General features: G+C 43.4%; 1 protein-coding gene across 1 annotated transcript in view; it reads right to left on the bottom strand.

The window, feature by feature from the left end:
• Positions 1–16,377, bottom strand: part of LOC134344062 (protein unc-79 homolog) — a 403,221-nt gene that overhangs the window by 42,165 nt on the left and 344,679 nt on the right. The window contains exons 42-43 of the mRNA XM_063043251.1: positions 14,437–14,514; positions 4,672–4,761 (exon numbers count right to left, since the gene is read on the bottom strand). Coding sequence (XP_062899321.1) covers positions 4,672–4,761; positions 14,437–14,514 — 168 coding nt within the window. The remainder of the gene's footprint in view (positions 1–4,671; positions 4,762–14,436; positions 14,515–16,377) is intronic.

Below are 16,377 nucleotides of genomic sequence, written 5' to 3'. Positions count from 1 at the left end.
AGAAGTACCTCCTTATACACCTCTATTAAATTATCTCTCATCTTCCTTTACTCCAAAAAGAAAGGCCTGAGTTCATTCAACGAACCTACCCAAGACATGGTCTCTAATCCAACTTTTAATTGGCATTCAAGTTTCCCTTGAGAAGGTGGTGGTGAACTGACATCATAAGGTGTTCATAAGCTAATAAAGTTGTTATAATGCTCAGTGTGTAACACGTTGATGCCACCATCAAGAGATAAGGCAGGCTTTTCTCTTGCAGCCAAGCAGAAACCAAAGCATTGTTTTGTCATCCCACAATCTATCTGACCCATGACTGTCAGGAAGGAGGGAAAGGAGCATCAGGACGAGGACTTCTGTTTTATGTGCTGTGTGTCTTATATGTTTTGTGGGTACACTATGATCTAGAGGAACATTGTTTCATTTGGTTCTATCTATGTACAGTCAAGTTAGACGACAATAAACTTGAATTTGAGCCTGCTAATCCACATACATGCAATCCTTCCTTGTCCTGATCTAAATTTAACACTTGCACAAATGTAACGTAAAAGAAACACTGAGGACTCTATTCAGACAAGTTACTTCTTTTCTTGAGAGTGGTCAGTGATAGTAAAGCTCTGCATTTTCTAGTTTAAAAGGAGATTGCTGATAGGAAACTGCGTATCCAGCTGTGAACTTTGCAGAGTTAATCCCAAAGAACCCCTATCAGGAACTAATTTGAACAAAGGCCAGTCATGAAATAATATAGCATTTTGTTCTCCACTAATGATCACATCACATATCAGCAAAATTATACAATGAATTTCTAATATGGAAAACAGGCAAATAAACAAGAGAGTATATTTTGCCATTTACCCTATCCAGAAGCAAATGTCCTTCTTTCCATTTTCATCATTAATTTATTCAATTTCTGCCTCATCGATAACAAGATAGGATATCGATAACAATATAGGAGCAGAATTCAGCCACTTGGCCCATCAGGAGTGCTCTGCCATTTCATCATGGCTGATCCATTTTCCTCTCAGCCCCAATCTCCTGCCTTCCCCTCCCCCCCATCCACCCATATAACTTCATGCCCTGACCGATCAAGAATCTATCAACCTCTGCCTTAAGTATACATAAAGTCTTGGCCTCCACAACTGAATGTAGCAATGAAATTCACAGATTCACCACTCTCTGGCTAAAGAAATTCCTCCTCATCTACATTCTAAAAGAATGCCGCTCTATTCTAAGGCTGTGTCCCCTGGTCTTAGACTCTCCCACCATAGAAAACATCCTCTCCACATCCACTCTGTCAAGGCCTTTCAGCATTCAATAGGTTTCAATTTAGGTCACGCCTCATTCTTCTGAGTTCCAGTGAATACAGGCCAGAACCATCAAGCGCTCTTCATATGACAAGTTATTCAATCCTGGAATCACTTTCATCAACCTCCTTTGAATCCTCTCCAGTTTCAGCACATCCTTTCTAAGATAAGGGGCCCAAAACCACACACAATGCTCCTACATTACATTCTTGCTTTTATATTCTAGTTCTCTTGAAATGAATGCTAACATCGCAGTTGCCTTCTTCACCACAGACTCAACCTGCAAACTAAACTTTGGTGATCAAACCTTTGCGCCTCAGATATTTGTATTTTCTCTCAGTTAGAAAATAGTTAACCCTTTCATTTCTTCTACCAAAGTGCATGGCTATACACTTCTCAACACTGTATTTCATCTCCCACTTCTTTGCCCAAATCTGTCTAAGTCCTTATGAAGCCTACTTCCTCAAAACTATCTGCCTCTCCACTTACCCTCATATTGTCTGCAAACTTTGCAACAAAGTCATCAATTCCATCATGCAAATCACTGACATATAACGTAAGAAGAAGTGGTTCCAACACAGACCCCTGTGGAACAACACTAATCACTGGCAGCCAGTCAGAAAAGCTTTGTCTCCTGTCAAACAGCCACTGCTTTCTCCATGCTAGAATCTTTCCTGGAATACCACAGGCTCATAGCTTGTTAAGCAGCCTTGTGTGTGGCACCTTGGCAAAGGACTTCTAAAAATCCAAGTACACAATAAAAAGTGATTCTCCTTTACTAATGCCTCCACAATCTCCTCAGCCACCTCTTTCAAAACCCTGGGTTGCACACCATCTGGTCCAGGTGTCTTATCTACCTTCAGACCTTTCGGTTTCCTAAGAACCTTCTCCCTAATAATAGTAACTTCACACACCTTGACACTTGGAACTTCCACCATACTGCTAGTGTCTTCCAGAGTGAAGACTGATGCAAAATACTTATTCAGTTCATCCATTTCTTTGTTCCCCTGTTCCTACTTCTCCAGCATCATTTTCCAGTGGTTTGATATCCACTTTCACATTTCTTTTACACTTTATGTATCTGAAGAAATTTTAGTATCTTCTTTAGTATTATTTGCTAGCTTAACTTTGTATTCTATCTTTATCTCCTTAATTAGTTTTTTTAGCTGACTCCTGTTGGTTTTTAAAAGCTTGTTAATTTTCTAACTTCCCACTAATATTTGCTCTATAATATACCCTCCCTTTGGCTTTTATGTTAGCCTTGGCTTCTCATTAGCCATGGCTATGTCATCATGCCTTAAAAATATTACTTCCTCTTTGAGATGTATATATTGTGCATTCTGAATTGCTTCCAGAAATTCCAGCCATTGCTGTCCTGTCATCATCACTGTGTTTGTTTCTCCCTGACTCTGTAAACCAACCACCTCATCTTCAGCACTGTCATTCTGGCTCCCATCCCCCACAAAATTAGTTTAAACTACTAATGCTAGACATTAATATGATAACCTCAGAGCACTATCTAAGGAAGTTACTTCTGACCAGCATTCAAAATCCCCAATATTTACCTCTTTACCCAAGGTCTTTACCCAAGGCGGAGCAGACTCGATGGGCCAAATGGCCAATTTCTGCTCCTTTGTCTTATGGTCTTATGGTCCTAATTTTTTGTTTTTAATTACTGAAAATAATCTGCTTCTACCCATCCTCTCTAGTCCATTCGTTACTTTGGTCTAGAAATGTTGCTGATCTAATAAGAAACAAATGATCCATCTATTAAGAGCTGCAATGAGATTGTGCCATATACACAGCCAATGTCAGTGCTTGTGAGTGATCTTCTGAACTGGAGATTCAAGATTGATTGATGCCCAAGACTGCTGCAGTACACAAGTGTAAAGGAGAACAAAATAATTGTAACTCCAGATCCATGCAGCACAGAAAAACAAAATAAGGTAAAGAACATGATAATAATAATAATAATAAACACAATAAATATAAATATATAATAGCTTCTATAGATAGAACATAGTATAGTACAGCACAGTACAGGCCCTTCGGCCCACATTGTTGTACCGACCCTCAAACCCTGCCTCCCATGTAACCCCCCAGCTTAAATTCCTCCATATACCTGTCTAGTAGTCTCTTAAATTTCACTGGTGTATCTGCACCCACCACTGACTCAGGCAGTGCATTCCACTCACCAACCACTCTCTGAGTAAAAAACCTTCCTCTAATATCCCCCTTGAACTTCCCACTCCTTTCCTTCAAGCCATGTCCTCTTGTATTGAGCAGTGGTGCCCTGGGGAAGAGGCGCTGGCTGTCCACTCTATCTAATCCTCTTAACAGATTGATCGTAAGTCCATAAAGTGACACTAGGTCTATACATGGATTCTGACAGGAAATGATAAAGTAGTGGTGGTTGGGGGTGTGGAGGGGGTGGGTTAGTGGGTGGAGGTGTCGATCAGACTTACTGCTTGGGCAAGTAACTGTTTTTGAGTCTGGTGATAATGGTGTGGATGCTACATAGTCTCCTCCCTGATGGAAGTTGGACAAGCAGTCCGTGAACAGGACAGGTGGGATCTTTCATGATATTTTCGGCATCTTTCTGTACATATAACCCACTCATGTCCTCTCTTACCTCCATTCAGGGCCCCAAACAGCCCTTCCAGGTGGGGTACTACTTCACCTGCGAATCTGCTGGGGATGTCCGTTGTGTCTGGTGCTCCCGATGTGGACTGCTCTACATTGGTGAGCCTCGACATGAACTGGGAGACCTCTGTGTCGAGTACCTACACTCCACCCAGGAAATGTGGTATTTCCTGTCTCCATTCCCATTCCGACATGTCAGTCTATGGTCTGTTTAGCCACGATAAGGCCACTCTCAAGATGGAGGAGCAACACATCACAATCTGTCTAGGTAGCCTGATGGCATGAACATCGATTTCTCCTTACGGTTTTTTGTCCATCCCACCTTCCTTCTTCTATTCCCTACTCTAGCCTCCTACCACTTCCCCTGACCTGCCTATCACCTTCTTTCTTCTCTTTCTCCCATGGTCAACTCTCCTCTCCTATCAGTTCCTTCTTCTGCAGGCCCTTACCTTTTCCACCTATTACCTCCCAGCTTCTTATTCCATTCTCCCTCTCCTGCCCACCTGGCTTCACCCCTCACATTCTACCTTGTCCTCCTTGCCTTCTCCCACCTTTTTCTTCTGACTTCTTCCCCTCCCCCTCCTTCACTTCATTTCCAGTCCCGATGAGGGGTCACAGCCTGAAACTGTTTATTCCTTTCTATAGATGCTGCCCAACCTGCTGAGTTCCTCCAGTATTTTGTGTGTGTTACTATGAATTTAAACAGAAGCTTTAAAAGATGACATACCTTCAGTTTGGTCAGCGTGTGCATATCAGCTATGAAGTCCAGCAATTCGCTGATGTACTGTCGCATGCATTCCATTGCAGCAGTTGTGTACTGCAAAAGAAAGAGAATGTGATCAATAAACAGTATGTGGCTTTCTATACGGTAAAACCAATATTTCTGTGAGCTCTGTAAGGAAATAATTGCTTGTCGTTCAAGGTGAAGTTTTAAGAATGATTAATTTCAAGAATTATTAATATCAGAGCTCATACTTCCCTACATTATAAACAGCAATTGTGCCTCATCTGCTCTGAACTGACATGGCATATCCTCAAAAATATCTCATCCTTGAAATATTTTTCACTGCTTCTTCACTACACTACAGTGTTACAAGACTACATCAGCATCCTTCAGTTTATGTATGGGAGCAATTTGCAAGAGCTTTCTCCACAACCAACACCAAGGTCACTGCACAGCAGCTAACAATTTGATATATCAGCTGGAAAGCCCTTTGGTACCATCAAGATTTTCAATGGGGAGTTTCTAGCCTCAATAAATGTCTCTGATTAGAATTAAGAAACACACTTTTATATGCAAAAACAAGAGAAAATCTGCAGATCTGCTCTGTCCGCCAGAGAAAGCAGCATCTCCCAGTGGCCACACATTTTAATTCCACGTCCCATTCCCATTCTGATATGTCTATCCACGGCCTCCTCTACAGTAAAGATGAAGCCACACTCAGGTTGGAGGAACAACACTTTATATTCCGTCTGGGTAGCCTCCAACCTGATGGCATGAACATTGACTTCTCTAACTTCCGTTAATGCCCCACCTCCCCTTCGTATCCCATCCCTTATTTATTTTTTTTATTATTATTTTTTTTTCCCTCTCTCTCCTTTTTCTCCCTCTGTCCCTCTGACTATACCCCTTGCCCATCCTCTGGGTTTTCCCCCCCCTCCCCGTTTCTTTCTCCCTTGGCCTCCTGTCCCATGATCCTCTCACATCCCTTTTGCCAATCAACTTTCCAGCTCTTAGCTCCATCTCTCCCCCTCCTGTCTTCTCCTATCATTTCGGATCTCCCCCTCTCCCTCTCAAATCTCTTACTATCTCTTCTTTCAGTTAGTCCTGACGAAGGGTCTCGGTCTGAAACATCGACTGTACCTCTTCCTATAGATGCTGCCTGGCCCACTGCGTTCACCAGCAATTTGTATGTGAGTTGCTTGAAATTCCAGCTTCTGCAGATTTCTTCGTGTTTGCGGTTTTAAAATCTGCAAATGTTGGAAATCCAAGCAACACACAAAATGCTGGAGGAACTCAGCAGGCCAGGTAGCATCTATGGAAAAGAGTACAGTTGATGTTTCAGGCCAAGATCCTTCAGCAGGACTGGAGAAAAAAAGATGAGGAAATGAGGAGTAAATTTAAAAGGTGGGGTGGGGGGGGGCGGAGGAAGAAACACAAGATGATAGGTGAAACCGGGATGGTAGGGATGAAAAGCTGGGAAGTTGATTGGTGAAAGAGATACAGGGCTGGAGAAGGGGGAATCTAATAGGAGGGGACAGAAGGCCATGGAAGAAAGAGAAGTGAGGAGGAGCCCCAGAGGGCAGGCAAGGAGATAAGGTCAGCGAGGGAAAAAGGGATGGGGAATGGTGAAGTGGCGGGGGGGGGAGGGGGGAGTGGGGCATTACCGGAAGTTAGAGAAGTCAATGTTCATGCCATCAGGTTGGAGGCTACAAAGGTGGAATATAAGGTGTTGTTTCTCCAGCCTGAGTGTGACCTCATCGCAACAGTAGAGGAGGCCATGGATAGACATATCGGAATGAGAATGGGAAATGGAATTGAAATGGGGGGCATCTGGGAGATCCTGCTTCTTCTGGGGGACAGAGTGTAGGTGCTCGGCAAAGTGGTCTCCCAATCTACGTCAGGTCTCACCCATACACAGGAGGCCACACATGGAGCACTGGACACAGTATAGGACCCCAGTATATGACCCCAACAGACTCACAGGTGGAGTGTCGTCTCACCTGGAAGGACTGTTTGGGCACTGAATAGCAGTGAAGGAGGTGGTGCAGCTCTTGTTCCGCTTGCAAGGTAAGTGCCAGGAAGGACAATTGGACAAGGGAGTTGCATAGGGAGAAATGGGGAGGAGGGAAAGATGTGCTTGGTGATGTGATCCCGTTGGAGGTGGTGGAAGTTCTGGAGAACATCTCCTTCATTCTGGAATGAAAAGCCTTATCCTGAGAGTGTCCTGCTGAGGGGCCTTAGCCTGAAACAGTGACTGTACTCTTTTCTACAATGCCTGCTGAGCGTCTCCAGCATTTTGAGTGCGTCACTTTCATATGCAGATTTCTTTGCACAAAGTAAACAATTACTGTATTTCTTTAAAGAACCTAATGAATCACAATTTACCAATACAGTATTTAACTGTTTCATATGGAGGAGAGCCACTGCACAGAATCAAAAACTAAGCTGCAGAAAGTTGTGAACTCAACCAGCTCCATCCATCGTGCACAGTACCCTTCCCAGCATCCATAACATATTCAAGGTCTGATGCCTCGAAAAGACATCATGGATCATAAAGCACGACAACACTGAAACAGGCCCTTCGGTCCAACTAGTCTGTGCCAACCTGGCCTTCTGCCTCATCCCATCTGCCTGCACCTGACCAAAGAATGCCATACCCCTCTCCTCCATGGGCCTATCTAAATGTTCCCTAAATGTAATAATTAACCTCCCATCAATAATTTCCACTGGGAGGTCATCCACACTCATACCACTGTCTGAGTGACGAAATTCACACTCAAATTCCCCTTAAATAGTTCACCTTTCACACTCACCCTGAGGGGAAAACGCCTGCAAGCATTCACCCTAGCTATACTCCTCACAGCCAATCAGAAAAGGTTCCCTTTATTTCTAATCTTTGACTCTTGCTAGTATCTTTCCTAATAAATAAATAATACTGAGAACATGAGTTGTGGAGTCTGTAGGTTGTGGAATCAGCTTAGTTAATATCTTCCCTGCAGGTAGGTGATCAAAACTGCACAAAATACTCCAAAATTCACCTCACCAGCATCTTATACAACTTCAACATAACATTCCAACTCCTGTACTTAGTGCCCTGAGTTACGATGGCCAATGTGTCAAAAGCTCTCTTTATGAGCCTGTGGTGCCACGTTCAAAGAATAAGGTATCTCTATTCTAAGGTCCCTTTGTTCCATTGCATTCCCCAGTGCCCTACTGCTCACCGTGTAAGACCCACCCAGGTTTATCCTCCCAAATTGCAACAGCTCACAACTGTCTGCATTAATTATCTAATTAATCTAGAATATGGTACATAATAAATAGCCATGATAACTTCCAGTTCATCATCAGAATACACCGTTGCATGTTTGTAAGGATACAAATAAAACGTTACTTTTTCAGTTTGCACTTACTGAGGACATCCTACTTCATTCCAAAACCACTAACGTTGAATAGATGTGGACAAGTTCTGAGAATTCTGCAAGTGTAACTGTATCCCAGGAATTCAGGCACTTCAGTCCACTTTTGCACAGGTACAAGGGAACAAAAGATGTATTATCCGTTGTGTTCAGATACCACCTGCAAGACCACTAGCTACTTCTCATCACCAAAGAGGACTGAGCTCTCACCTTGGCCACTAAAGTCCTTCTGATGAAAGTACTGCCACAATGTCATTGAGTTCCAGGATTTAGACTCAGCAATGATCTTAGTCAGGATAGTGTGCACTTGGAGAGGAAGATACAAATTGTTTTCCCATTCACTGATACCTTTGTCCTATCAGTGGTGGTGGGCAGAGGTCTGGGAGAATCTTTCCGAGTTCCTTACTGAGGTACTTTGACAATGATACACACTGCAGCTTAGTCAGTATCGATCATGGAGGTTGCATCCCAGCTGTTGAGGTAATATGCAAGCCAGGGCAGTGTGATATGGAAAACAAGCTGTTGCCCATGTAGCATCCCCCCCCCCCACCCCCGCTCTGCATCTGATGAATCCAAAGGAATGGCAGCAACTGATACACTTTGGTAACAGCAGCATCACAGGAGTTGCCAGTCAGCGTTGAACTCAACATAGGACTGCCTTAGGGACTCCAGCTCCGGATATTTCCCTCGGGGTTTACTCCCAAAGCCTTCTCCATGAGTGGGTATAGCTGCAAGGTAGTGGAGTTTTCCTTCCCCTAGATGAGCTACCAACCATGGCTAACAACCCCCATCTGCTCGAAGTCATGATGCACTAATCATTGAGGTAATGAACAAATAGGATGATAGTCAGATTCCATTCGGGCTGCCTCATTCTGCTTCTTGGGAGCCAACTGAAATGAAGCAACACTCACAACATGCTGGAGGAACTCAGCAGGTCGGGCAGCATCCGTGGAAAAGATCGGTCGACGTTTCAGGCCGGAACCCTTCGTCAGGACTGTAGAGGGAAGGGGCAGAGGCCCTATAAAGAAGGTGGGGGGACGGTGGGAAGGAGAAGGCTGGTAGGTTCCAGGTGAAAAACCAGTAAGGGGAAAGATAAAGGGGTGGGGGAAGGGAGGCAGGGAGGTGATAGGCAGGAAAGGTGAAGAAGGAATAGGGGAAAGCACAATGGGTAGTAGAAGGAGGCGGAACCATGAGGGAGGTGATAGGCAGCTGGGGGAGGGGGCAGAGTGACATAGGGATAGGGGAAGGAAGGGGGAGGGAATTACCGGAAGTTGGAGAATTCTATGTTCATACCAAGGGGCTGGAGACTACCTAGATGGTATATAAGGTGTTGCTCCTCCAACCTGAGTTTAGCCTCATCATGGCAGTAGAGGAGGCCATGTATGGACATATCTGAATTGGAATGGGAAGCAGAGTTGAAGTGGGTGGCAACTGGGAGATCCTGTCTGTTTTGGCAGACGGAGCGGAGGTGCTGACGAAGTGGCCCCCCAGTCTACATCGGGTTTCACCACTGTAGAGGAGGCCGCACCGGGAGCACCGGATGCAATAGATGACCCCATTAGACTCACAAGTGAAGTGTTGCCTCACCTGGAAGGACTGTTTGGGGCCCTGAATACTGGCAAGAGAGGAGCTGTAGGGGCAGGTGTAGCACTTACGCTTGCAAGGATAAGTGTCGGGTGGGAGATCCGTCCGGAGGGACGTGTGGACCAGGGAGTTGCGGAAGGACCGATCCCTGCGGAAAGCAGAGAGGGGTGGAGAGGGAAAGGTGTGCTTAGTGGTGGGGTCCTGTTGAAGGTGGCGGAAGTTGCGGAGGATAATGTGCTGGATCTGGAGGCTGGTGGGGTGGTAGGTGAGGCCAAGGGGAACTCTGTCCCTGTTGTGGTAACGGGAGGATGGGGTGAGGGCCGAAGTGCGGAAAATGGAGGAGAAGCAGGTGAGGGCATCATTGATGACGGCAGAAGGGAAACCCTGATCCTTAAAGAAAGATGATATTTGAGATGTCCTGGAACGGAAAGCCTCATCCTGGGAGCAGATGCGGCGAAGACGGAGGAACTAGGAAACGTTGACTGATCGTTTCCACGGATGCTGCCCGACCTGCTGAGTTCCTCCAGTTTGTTGTGAGTGTTGCTTTGACCCCAGCATCTGCAGAGTATTTTGTGTTTCCAATTGAAATGAATGTGTCTGGGTAAGTGGAGAATATTCTATCACGCTGCTGGCATGTCTTACACCTGGTGCGAAGACTTTGGAGTTTCAGAAGACAAGTTTATCTTTCATAATGACCACAGTATTGAGATGGCTGGTTAGCTAAGATTTTGTTCAATGCTGTCCTAGAATATTCATGGTGGTAATGTCGCAGAGTAACAGAGGGGCGCTATGGTAGTACAGAACTTAGCACTACACTATTACAGTGCCCACGACCCGGGTTCAATTCTCCCACTGTCTCTAAGGAGTTTCTACATTCTCCCTCTGACTGCTTGGGCTTATGCTCGGTGCTCCAGTTTCCCCCACATTCCAAAGACGTGGCGTTGGTTAATGAGTCACATGGGTATAACGGGGCAGCATGGGCTCGTTGGGCCAGAAGGGCCTGTTACTATGCTTTTTTTTTGTCAGTGAAATTGCCTGGCACATTTGTGATATGAATATTATAAATCAGCTTATACTGGAATATTATTCTGCCCTTATTACATGCAATTGTGGGCTGTTTACATGAAGCATATTTGCTAATGGGGCTGAGTACTGTGCAATCAGCATTAAAACTCATGGGGAAGGAAGGTCATTAATGAAGGAGCTGAAGATGGTTTGGGCCAAGGATACCAGACAGAAGAATTCCTCAGTGATGTCCTTGGGCTGATTAACTGTTTGGCATCATTCAGTCCTGCTGAAGGGTCTCGGCCCGAAACACAGACTGTACTTTTTTTCCATAGATGCTGCCTGGCCTGCTGAATTCCTCCAGCACTTTGTGTATGTTGCTCTGGATTTCCAGCATCTGCAGATTCTTTTGTGGCAAAAATAATTCTTACTTTATGCAAGAAGTGACGCCAATGATTGCAATGGTTTCCACTTAACAGTCACTGACTTCGGGATTTTCAAGGCACCTTGAATCCACATTTGATCAGATACTTTTTTGTAGTCAAGAGCAATCATACTCTTCTGACATGACTGCACGAAGGTTGTGATGACATCTGGAGAGTGATCCCAAAGCAGTACTTACTGAGCATGATATTGGAGAATAAGCACTGCATGTTAACACGGTTGGCAATACGTTCCATCAACGTGCTGACAACTGAGAATGCTTTAAATGGCTGGTTATTAGCCAGAATGGATTTTTCTTGTTTTTGTGTGAGCAAGACACACCTGAGAAATCTTCCACATTTTCAAGTAGGTGTCTCGATTAAGATACAGTCCACTTTAGAATGCTAGTATTCAATGCTACAAGCTAATTGTTTCTTATTCTCACAGATTTTGTTCTATGTAGTGCCCTCAGCCTTTTCTTCAACAAGAGATTCTGCAGACATTGGAAATCCAGAGCAACATATACAAATGCACTTCATTATTTATTAATTTATTTGTGGTAATATTACTTCATATTGTGAGAGAGAGAGAGAGTGTGTGTGTGTGTGTGTGTGTGTGTGTGTTATATGTAGGCTGTTGTGTACTTTGATCCGGAGGAACGTTATTTCATTTGGCGGTATACACGTGCACAGTTAAATAACCATAAACTTGAAAATGCTGGAGGAACTCAGCAGGTCAGTTAGCATCTATGGAAACGATAATACTCCTTCCCCCACACCACCCCCCATCTCATTATTCTGGCTTCCTCCCCATTCCTTTCCAGTCCTGATGAATGTTCTTGGCCCTACACAACTGTTAATTAGTCATAGTCATACTTTATTGATCCCGAGGGAAATTGGTTTTCATTACAGTTGCACCATAAATAATTAAATAGTAATAAAACCATAAATAATTAAATAGTAATATGTAAATTATGCCAGGAAATAAGTCCATGACCAGCCTATCGGCTCAGGGTGTCTGACCCTCCAAGGGAGGAGTTGTAAAGTTTGACGGCCACAGGCAGGAATGACTTCCTATTACGCTCAGAGTTGCCTCTTGGTGGAATGAGATAGATGCTGCCTAACCTGCTGAGTTCCTCCAGCCTTTTCTGTGAGGTGCCTTTTCGTGATGTGTATTTAGAATTGAACTCAATGGTTTCTGTGATAATGGGCATCTCAGAAGATGAAATATTCAGTCAGACTTCTGGCTGAAGTTGTAAGTGGCTTACCACTTGGTTGCTGGGTGCACCTATCAGTGAGGATGGTGACATTCTCAAAGACTCTTCCCCCTGTTAGCTGTTTAATTGTGCAACATCATTTTATGATTAGATGTGACAGGACTTGATGATACGGATTTGCTGAATGGATATGTGAGGGATGTGTGAGGAAAGATGTAAATAAAGTTGAAAGAGTACAGAGAAAACTTACAAGGATTTTGCTGTGTCTGGAGGAAAGATTGAATAGGTCAAGACTATTCTTAGAACATAGAAAATTGAGAGGGGATTTGATAGAGGTATACAAAATTATGAGGGGTATAGATAGGGTAAATGCAAGCAAGCTCTTTCACTGAGGTTGGTTGGGACTACAACCAGAGGTCATGGGTTAATGGTGAAAGGTGAAAAATTTAAAGGGAACTTGAGGGGAAACTTCTTCACTCAGAGGTTCATGAGAGTGTAGAACAGGCTACCAGTGCAAGTTGTGCATGGAAACTCAATTTCAACATTTAAGAGAAGTTTGGATGGGTATATGAATGATAGGGGTATGGGGAGCTACGGTCACAGTGCAGGTCGAGGGCAGTAGGCATTTTAAATGGCTCAGTGCAGACTAAATGGGCCAAAGGGCCTGTTTCTGTGCTGTACTTTTCCATGACTCAGTGACGAGTTTTGATCTGACCACTGGTTGTGTACTTACCCTAATCCTAATTTCATTCTTAAACTGCACTCTCCAGTCCTGGACTTCCCTGTCAAAGAGAGCATCCTCCCTGAATCTGGTCTCTCAAATACTTTCTGAATGAGTCTTTTTACATTTTTGCTCCTGTAATAAAGATGCCATTTGCCCTCTGAATCCTTTGCAATAATCAAGAAAATTGGAAGTAGACATTTTTTCCCAATGGCAGTTATCATAAGCAAATCTCACAGTTCAATGTTGTGTATCAACACAAAATTATTAATTTTATTCCCTATCATTACAATTCCTTTGGTATTTACTCACAAATAAATACATTAATAAAATCACTAATTATGCCATAAAGCTAAGTATGTCAGCAGGAACAATCACTCCCTCCATGCCAAGCATGGCAGTTACAGCATACATCATTTCACCAAAGGCTCCTAAAGCATCATCCAATGACACAACCTAATCATCTACAACAAGGGTTTCACGCGTTTGACAATGTCATTGTCTGAGTACTCCCTTCCAAACCAAATCCTAGAATTTATTTATGTGCATTCTATGAATACTGTCACCTTCCTGCAGCTTCTCAAAGCAGAGGCTCATTCTTTCCTTTCTCAAGCACTATTTGAAGATTCAAGATTGTTTAATACCATTTCCAGTAAAGGAGATCAAAATAATTGGTACTCCAGATCTGATGCAGCACAAAAAAACACAATGAGATCAAGAATACAATAATAATAAAAAATACAACAAATATAAATACATAAGACAACCTGTATACATGGATTGATTGTATGCCCATAAAGTGATGCTAGACACAGGAGTCTGTAAATAAGGCGACTGACAGGAAATGATAAAGTAGTGGTGGTTGGGGGTGTGGAGGGGTGGGTTAGTGGGTGGAGATGTTGATCAGCCTTAAGGAAAGTAATTGTAATTTGATATGGGTTAAAATGCAGTGCTGGCTGGAAACGAACACATTAAAAATATGCCTTTCATCCAGAATTGTAGGATAACTGCAATAGAATGAACAGCAAATCTAAATTGATGCACGATAGAAGAGGAATCATTAAGAAAGCTTGCAGTGATGAAATGTGCCTCAGTGTGGGTGCCATGGCAGTGTAGCAGTCAGTGCGATGCTCTTTTGAGTTGAAGGTGTCAGAAGTTCAGAGTTCAATTATAGCATCCTCTGTATGTCCTCTCCTTGGAATGCATCAGTTTCTCCAAATGTTCCAGTTTCTTCACACAATCCAAAGATGTATAGGTAGGCTAACTGGCCGTTATAAAATGTCCTGTGATTAAGTTAGGGTTAAATTGGGGTTGTTGGATTGTTGGGATGGCATGGCTTGAAGGGCCAGAAGGGCCTACTTCGTGCTACATATCTAAATAACATAAAATAAATAAGTACTCACTCCAGGGACAGAAGAAATCATGTGTTTCTGCAGAATTGTCGATTCAGCTATTTTGGTTCCAGCATCGGCACAAACAAACTGGTAAGGACAAGAGAGATCCATTTGCTTTTTACATCATCATTTCATCCATTTATTAGAACATTTCCATTATTCTAAAATAGCAACCTTCAGACAACAGCAATCATTCATCACTCCTGCACAAAGTTCCTGCTTGCACATTATAGGTAAATCACAGCATACCCATCTTCAACCATTTCAGCAATATTACTTAATAATTTTCTTTAAACATGAAAAGATGCATCATTATTTATGATTAATGAACAGCAACTAAAGACAATGATTCAAAGAATCTTCAATTTAGCTTCAGTTTCTGTCAGATACCACGATCAAATAAATATTAATTTAGATTGAACTTACAAAGTATTTCTGCCCAAAATCAACTTCAGTTTAAGGACTAAAGGTACAATGTACTCGGATAAAGAACACAACAACAGGTACAGAGACTCAGGAACACACACGCACACACACACACACAGTGGTGCAGGAATTCAACACACACACACAATGATGTAGGAATTCAGCAAAACACACAATAGTGCAGGAACACAGCAACACACACACACAATAGTGCAGGAACTCAACACACACACAGACACACACAATGGTGAAAGAACTTAGCAATACACAGACACGAAGGGGTAAGAACTGAACACACACAATGGTGCAGGAACTCAGCAACACACACATAATGGAAGAATGAGGAGGTGATAGGCAGGAGCTACAGAGAGGCAGTCACCACTAGTCATAGTCATAGTCATACTTTATTGATCCTGGGGGAAATTGGTTTTCGTTACAGTTGCACCACAAATAATAAACAGTAATAGAACCATAAATAATTAAATAGTAATATGTAAATTATGCCAGTAAATTATGAAATAAATCCAGGACCAGCCTATTGGCTCAGGATGTCTGACCCTCCAAGGGAGGAGTTGTAAAGTTGATAGCCACCTGATCCCCTGGATGGAAACAGGGTTCACCGGTACCTTAGCTCTCCTCAGGTCTACCACCAGCTCCTTAGTCTTTTTCACATTAAGCTGCAGATAATTCTGCTCACACCATGTGACAAAGTTTCCTACCGTAGCCCTGTACTCAGCCTCATCTCCCTTGCTGATGCATCCAACTATGGCAGAGTCATCTGAAAACTTCTGAAGATGACAAGACTCTGTGCAGTAGTTGAAGTCCGAGGTGTAAACGGTCATAGTCATAGTCATACTTTATTGATCCCAGGGGAAATTGGTTTTCGTTACAGTTGCACCATTAATAATTAAATAGTAATAAAACCATAAATAATTAAATAGTAATATGTAAATTATGCCAGGAAATGTCCAGGACCAGCCTATTGGCTCAGGGCGTCTGACCATCCAAGGGAGGAGTTGTAAAGTTTGATGGCCACAGGCAGGAATGACTTCCTACGACGCTCTGTGCTGCATCTTGGTGGAATGAGTCTCTGGCTGAATGTACCCCTGTGCCCAACTAGTACATTATGTAGTGGATGGGAGACATTGTCCAAGATGGCATGCAACTTGGACAGCATCCTCTTTTCAGACACCACCGTCAGAGAGTCCAGTTCCATCCCCACAACATCACTGGCCTTAGGAATAAGTTTGCTGACTCTGTTGGTGTCTGCTACCCGCAGCCTGCTGCCCCAGCACACAACAGCAAGCATGATCACATTGGCCACCACAGACTCGTAGAACATCCTCAGCATCGTCCAACAGATGTTAAAGGACCTCAATCTCCTCAGGAAATAGAGACGGCTCTGACCCTCTTGTAGACAGCCTCAGTGTTCTTTGACCAGTCCAGTTTATTGTCAATTCATATCCCCAGGTATTTGTAATCCTCCACCATGTCCACACTGAGCCCCTGGATGGAAACAGGGGT

Source organism: Mobula hypostoma, chromosome 1 (genome assembly GCF_963921235.1).
Source record: "Mobula hypostoma chromosome 1, sMobHyp1.1, whole genome shotgun sequence".
NCBI classification, from domain to species: domain Eukaryota; kingdom Metazoa; phylum Chordata; class Chondrichthyes; order Myliobatiformes; family Myliobatidae; genus Mobula; species Mobula hypostoma.
Note: the sequence above shows the minus strand (reverse complement) of the source record. Positions and strands in the feature narration are given on the sequence as shown.